Below are 7,365 nucleotides of genomic sequence, written 5' to 3' on the forward strand. Positions count from 1 at the left end.
TTTGATTTAAGTGGACACGGCATCTCTATCTATCTCCCAGCATCACAATAAAAGTAGAATAAGGTTTGTGGCAGTATGCCTCTCTCTCTCTCTCCGCCCTATTGTTAGTCTTTTTGTTATTTGCATAATAATTGGGTAAAAATAAAGTAAAAGAAAAATGTGCATTGCAACATTTTCTTCCCCAAGACTTCATTCAACGCACCAAGGAGTTTGTATTTTAGTGAACAGTCATGTTTTATTCTAGGACTTCAACTTGAGTTTAAAAACTAATAACTTTAGGAAGGCTATTATGAATAAGATTTGAATGGTGGTACCATGGAGGTGGTTTTGACTTTGAACCCTCTTCTTGAGCCTTAATATTAAAATATGGGAAGATGGGGTAGGTTCCAAGCCCTAGTTCCAAATTCACTAGTTTGGTTGGAAAAGCCAAAGGGGTTGGCTGCAAAGGTAAGTGTCAACTTTTTGAAGTAATTGTTTTGGATGGTTTGAAGGTCCCACTATAGTACCACTGAATCGATGCCAATCCGAAAAAGATCGATCATAATATGTCATCTGTACAAATCCATATCATTCTTTTCATATCTGTCATTTTATATTTTAATTTAATTTATTTATTGATGAATATTTATTCAATAATCAATCAAGATTGCAGGTTGATATCGATTTTCCTAATTTCAAATCATGTAATTCAATGTGAAGGGATGGGAAGGAAGGGAAGGACGAGTCCAGATTCTGACAACAAGATGATAATGATGGTAAAGAGGTGAAAACTGTTGGCTTTTGCAAGTAAGGAAGAGCACACTGCCACCAAACTCCCCATCAGCTTAGGCCCTGAACGGCTGAACCTACCTATCAAGGTTTTTATTCTTTTTTTATTTTTATTTTTTCAATACCCACAAAAAGGAAAAAATGGTTTCAAATGAACTTGAGGGTATTCTGGAATGGTCAAAAATATAAAAAATAATTTTATTCTAAAAAATATCAAAAAATAATTCTAAAAAACTATTTTAAAAAAACATGTGTCTAAATTACACATTTGAAATTGGGATTCACAGCTAAGAAGGGACCCTGACCCACTTCTGTTATCACAATTTGTACCTTTTCCAAGTACAACGCCCCTCCACCAACTCCCATAAAGGGGTGAATTTCATCTTTTTAACACCAGACCCACCTCAATTCTACCACAAGGAATTGATATTCCCCTAAAAAAAAAAAAGAGGGTAGGGGGGCTCCAATGCTACTGATGAACAGATACAAATCATACAAATGCAAAAGGGTTTGTCGATAGACGATAAGTGAAGTAGGAAAAAAATGATTAGATGGGTATTTGGAAAATTTCAAATGTAAAATTAGAATATGGTAAATAAAGGTTATAAATATTTATTTTATATATATATTTGGGGTGAAATGATGATAAAAGATGGAGAATCTATGCTGTAGAGTGTAGTATAATATTGTTCAATGGGGAAAGAGAGGGACCACTGGAAGAGAAGGAGGAGGAGGAGGAGAAGAAAGGAAAGGGTGTGTTTTTTGGGAAGAGCAGCTTACATTAAATAATTTGCATAAGATAATGAAGTGTAGGCTACTGCAATTTTTTATTTCTTCAAAGTCTTAATATCCAAAACCCCACTATATCTATATCTATATATATATAAAAACTACTCCTATTCGCTCACCGGCGATGCCGACGCCGGTCAGCATAGCCAGGCAATGCTTGACCGACGAGGCGGCGCGTGCTCTGGACGATGCCGTGGGAGTTGCGCGACGCCGTAGCCATGCGCAGACTACGTCCCTACACGCTATCTCGGCGCTCCTTGCCTTTCCCTCATCGACTCTCCGGGATGCCTGCGCACGTGCCCGCAGCTCAGCCTACTCGCCTCGACTGCAGTTCCGGGCGCTGGAGCTCTCCGTCGGGGTTTCGCTGGATCGTTTGCCATCCTCCAAGGCGTTGGAGGAGCCTCCGGTTTCCAACTCTCTCATGGCTGCTATCAAGCGGTCGCAGGCCAGTCAGAGGAGGCACCCGGAGAATTTCCACCTCCAGCAGCAGAATCAGACGGCGTCGTTTTTGCGGGTCGAGCTCAAGCATTTCATACTATCTATTCTTGATGACCCAATTGTGAGTAGGGTTTTTGGGGAAGCGGGGTTTCGGAGCTGTGATATCAAGATAGCGATGATTCAGCCGCCCCTGTCTCCGGTCTCTCGGTTCCCCCGGACCCGGTGCCCGCCGATTTTTCTCTGCAATTTGACGGATTCGGACCCGGCTCGCCGGACTTTCAGTTTTCCGTTTGCGGGTGTCTCCGGGTCTGGCGACGGGGACGAGAATTCTAGGAGAATTGGGGAGGTTCTGACTCGGAAAACCGGGAAAAACCCGTTGCTTATTGGAGTTTGTTCGAGTGATGCGCTCCGGTGTTTTGCGGACTGTGTAGAGAGGAGGAAAGGGGATGTATTGCCAGCTGAAATTGCTGGGTTGAATTTGATTTGCATAGAAAAGGAGATTTCTGAGTTTGTTGGGAGAGGAGGGAGTGAAGACAAGCTGGGGCTGAAGTTGAAGGAGTTGGGTCATATGGCTGAGCAATACTCAGGGCCTGGGATCGCTGTAAATTTTGGTGAATTGAAGGCTTTGGTTGGTGATGATGCTCCGGGTGAGGCTGCGAGCTTTGTTGTTTCCAAATTGACTAGTTTGTTGAAGGCCCATCCTAATTTGTGGTTGATGGGATCATCTGGGAGCTATGAGACATATTTGAAGTTTTTAACTCAGTTTCCTTCCATTGAGGAAGATTGGGATTTGCATCTGTTGCCCATCACTTCTTCTAGATCTTCAGTTGAAGGTTTCTGCTCACGGTCCAGGTGGGTGGCTGATCTTATATTTCTATTTTGCATTTATGTTCATGTTTTTCGAATGTTATGTGTGCTTGTAGCTGCTCAAAATCATGAATTTGGATATGTGGGGTTCTGGATACTCTGCCAGAATCTTTAGTTTCATTAGGTCTCTGATTAAATGCTTTAAGAAATGGGAATCATGTGTTATGGATAATGAATGTCCATTGAAAAAAAAAAAAGGAAAAAAAAAAAGAAAGAAGGAGAAAACAGGTCAGCAGACATTGATGAAATGATAATCCATATTTTTGTGAATAGATGTTGAGAGGCAGAACCTTAAGCTCTCCTATTAGGTTATAATCATTATTTTAGAGAGGGCAAAATTTTTTTGAACTTCAACATCATATGCTGTAAGTGGTGATACAGCTAAAAATTCAAGTGCAGCTTGCTTTTATTGTTGTTGCAGCCATGGAACTTTCCTCGAGCATTTTGAATTTCAAATGTCATGTGGGTATTGTTTTCGACAGGAATAAAGGAAAAGCTGCCAAATTTCTTTCATTGTCTATGGAAAGCCCACCTGGGCCAGAGGTTATATTGAAATAATTATCTATTGTGGCTTTTTGTGCATACCTGTTGTCTGTTGAATTTTGTCTTCCTGATACTGAAGCTTCATGTCTTAACTCTTCAGTTTTATCATCCACCTCATGGGTGAAAAAAAAAACTTTATCATAGGCCTGAACTGAAAATATATTTGATATAGTAGTAAAACCTTGATTCATGCATGGACTGAGCAGCTATGTGAAGCTTTTATTAGGTAAGTGATGGTTGATCATTTAAATTTAGTGCAGGGCATCACCCCAAAAATAAATAAATAAATAAATAAAATTATCTATAAATAATCTTTCTACGAAACAACTAAGTTGGAAGTTCTCTTAAAATATAAACTCGGGACAACTTTATTTTGGGTATGAAGTATCAGGGCATAACATAATCAGTTGATAGTTCTACCTTTTACTGGGCTAATTTGCAGAACTAGCCGGCTATTCAGATAAACATTTGTCTTGTTTTGGGTTTGATCTAAGAATAGTACTAAACTGCAACCAAATTTTGCATTTGATGGTGCATTAATTAACATTCAGGTTTCGGTTCTTTGATTATTTTTACAAATACATGGTTGGATTTGCATATTAGCATGTAAAAACATGCAGTATGTTTCAACTAATTTATTTTCCCAAAATATGCATATTGATGTGTACACTTTAGCTTCTGACTTTTTTGTGTCCATTGGATCTCACAGTTACATGCTCATGATATACTTACAGCTTGATGGGGTCCTTTGTTCCATTTGCTGGGTTCTTTTCCACACCGACTGATTTCAAAAATCCATTAAACAGCACAAATCAGTCTATAACTCTTTGTCACCTGTGCAATGAAAAGTGTGAGCAAGAAGTTTCAGCCATTCTGAAGGGAGGATCCACTATCTCACTTGCTGATCGGTACTCAGGAACCTTACCTTCTTGGTTACTGATGGCAGAACCTGATACAAACAAAGGAGCAGATGCAGTAAAGGTGTGTAACTCCTTCAAAGTTTAATCCTCATTAGAAGAGTGTTTAAACCCCTTTGTAAGCATTCATGGATAATGAATCTTCCTACTCTCTTTTAATTGATTAATTGTGATAATATTTATGTAAGAATGTGATACATTATTTCAGTGCAGGCCAAAGATGATGGTAGAGCATTGAATGATAAAGTTTTGGGGGTTCAAAAGAAATGGTACGATATCTGTCAGCGTCTTCATCATGCTCCACCATATCCTAAATCCATTTTCCAGCCTGTCCCACAAGTTTCAGGTGCTGAGTGCTATGGATTTATTCCAGATAGGAGGGAAACCAGCAGTAAAGATTCGTCTCCGAGTGAAAGTGGATCTGCAAATCTAAGTCCTTCCACTACCATGAACTTGCAAAAAATTTCTCCATCAAAGATACAGATACCATTACCAGTGGTTTCTGAATCTGAGAGTGTCAATTTCCAGTCTAAGCTGGCTGGAAGTGTTTCAAAGAGCAAGCAAGTTGAAACAAGAAGCAGCCCCTGGTTTTCTCCTTGCCCTCTGCCAAATTTGAGCTTGGCCCCTGACCGCACATCATCTTCATGCATTACCTCAGTGACCACAGATTTGGGATTGGGAACACTCTATGCATCTAATAGTCAGGAGACAAAGAGACTTAACTTACAAGGTCACAAAGAACGTATGAATTACTTCTCAGGTTCTGTTTCTGCTGAATTTGATGTGGTTAGCGTAAATAATTCAAGCCAAATTGGTCAATCTCCTTCCTGCTCTGTTCCTGATTTAGGAGGACAAATGGATGCAAGAGATTTCAAGTCACTTTGGAGAGCTCTTGCCAGTAAGGTTGGCTGGCAAGATGAAGCCATTTGTGCAATAAGTCAAACTGTGTCTAGCTGCCGTACTGGAAATGCAAGGCGTCATGGCTCAAATCTCAAAGGAGATATTTGGCTCAGTTTCCTTGGACCTGACAAAGTGGGGAAGAAACGTATTGCAGCAGCACTTGCTGAAATAATGTTTAGAAGCAGCAAAAGTTTAGTCTCTGTGGATTTGGGTTACCAACATGGAAGTAATCAATCAAATTCTATCTTTGATCAGCATGAATTGAATAGCTGTGGTATAGAGTTTAGGGGGAAGACCATCACTGATTATATTGCTGGGGAGTTGAGGAAGAAACCGCAGTTGGTTGTCTTCCTTGAAAACATAGATAAGGCAGATCTGCTTGTTCAGACCAGCTTGTCCCAGGCTATTAGGACAGGTAAATTTCCAGACTCACATGGGAGAGAGATCAGCATCAACCATATGATCTTTGTGACAACAGCAACCTCTAAGAAAGGCAATAGAAATTTGGTTTCTGGGAAGGAGCCTGTTGAATTTTCTGAGGAAAGAATACTAGGAGCCAAAAGCTGGCAGATGAAAATTTTAATTGGATGTGTTACTGGGGAGGCCAGCAGAAGCAATGGCATGAACGTGTTGGTCACTCCAAGAGAAGGAACCTCCAATCCAAAGTCTACAAGTAAAAGGAAGTTTATCGACACTGGCAGCTTTGCTGAGCAGGACAAATACTTGGAAATGTCGAAACGTGCATGCAAAGCTTCTAATTCCTACCTGGACTTGAATCTGCCTGTAGAGGAGTTGGAAGAAGATGTTGATTCGGCAAATTGTGACAGTGATTCCCTCTCTGAAAGCTCAGAAGCTTGGTTGGAAGAGTTCTTAGATCAAATGGATGAAAAAGTGACTTTCAAGCCCTTCAATTTTGATGCAGTTGCTCAGAAGCTACTGAAGGAAATAAGCCTGAACTTCCAAAAGATTATCGGATCTGACATTCAGTTGGAGATTGACAGCGAAGTTATGGTGCAAATACTTGCAGCTGCTTGGTTGTCAGAGAAAGGGGGAGCAGTGGATGATTGGGTTGAACAGGTTCTCAGCAAGAGCTTCACTGAAGCCCGGCAAAGGTACCGTCTTACTGCTCAGTCTCTTGTGAAACTAGTCCCTTGTGAAGGCCTTTCCGTGGAAGAGCAAGCTCCTGGAGTTTGCCTTCCTGCAAGAATTATTCTAAACTGATTTTTGTGCTCAAATGTGCTTCTTGTAATTATATGTAAAATGTAGCTTTTAGCATCTAAAAAAAGCCTTTTAACTGGCAAGTTTTAGATCCCATAATTTTTGGGTTTTACGTATGATTTTTGTGCTGTATCGTCTGCAGTTAAGAGTATATATAATTCTCTGGGTCCAGGGATGGTTCACCGCCCTCTTTCTTTCTCGCTCTTCCATCTTGATCTAATTTATTCAAGTCATTTGCGTTTCCTTCTCTGTCCATCTTAATTTCAACTGTCAACCATGGGAAAAGGAAAACATTTTCCCAGAAAATCATAGCACTGAAATAGTTTTCCAGGAAAACCAGCTCTGGAAGCACATTGAAATGGAATCTAGGAAATACAGCTAAAAGTATATAGCTTAGAATGTCTAATTCAGTAATTTGTAATGGAAGTATAGAAATCCATCTATACCGATTTCTGTCGTTTTGGAAAATGATGGTGTCTATTGGGGTTCTGTGCCCAACAACACTCAAACCCAGACTAGCCTCCTAGACTTGGATCGAGCCCCATGAAGACCTGCGTTGTTGCCTGAACCGATGGCTATCATGAACTCATTACTACTACTCATGGCTTCCGTACGAGCCTATCTTGGGCTTACCCAGTTGCCTGAACTGAGCCCTGGTCCAGGTCGTGTCCCTGTAGGCCTGGGCTTGCTGTTTGGGCTTTTAGCGGCCATTGATGTCTGGCCATAAATAGGCTGTACTTGGGCTGGAGGGGACCAGCTGACCTCCCAGCTCAGACTAGCCCAAAGTTCTGCTCGGCCTTCACTAGTGATTTATGTTGTTTTGGGAAAGTGATGGTAATCATGGAGCTAGGGGTGTAAAATGGTTTTTTAGAAAAAATACATAGAAATAAATATAAAAAAAACTCCAATAACATCAAGTAATTAT

General features: G+C 40.5%; 1 protein-coding gene across 1 annotated transcript; it reads left to right on the forward strand.

Moving 5' to 3' along the window:
• Positions 1 to 1,397: 1,397 nt before the first annotated feature.
• Positions 1,398 to 6,647, forward strand: LOC100241532 (protein SMAX1-LIKE 6). The gene is made up of 3 exons (XM_002279000.4): positions 1,398 to 2,847; positions 4,140 to 4,386; positions 4,536 to 6,647. The coding sequence occupies exons 1-3, from the start codon at positions 1,682 to 1,684 to the stop codon at positions 6,441 to 6,443; spliced, it is 3,321 nt and encodes a 1,106-aa protein (XP_002279036.1). The 5' UTR covers positions 1,398 to 1,681; the 3' UTR covers positions 6,444 to 6,647.
• The last annotated feature ends 718 nt before the right edge of the window (positions 6,648 to 7,365 follow it).

The sequence above is a fragment of the Vitis vinifera genome, chromosome 6 (genome assembly GCF_030704535.1).
Source record: "Vitis vinifera cultivar Pinot Noir 40024 chromosome 6, ASM3070453v1".
In the NCBI taxonomy this organism is placed as follows: domain Eukaryota; kingdom Viridiplantae; phylum Streptophyta; class Magnoliopsida; order Vitales; family Vitaceae; genus Vitis; species Vitis vinifera.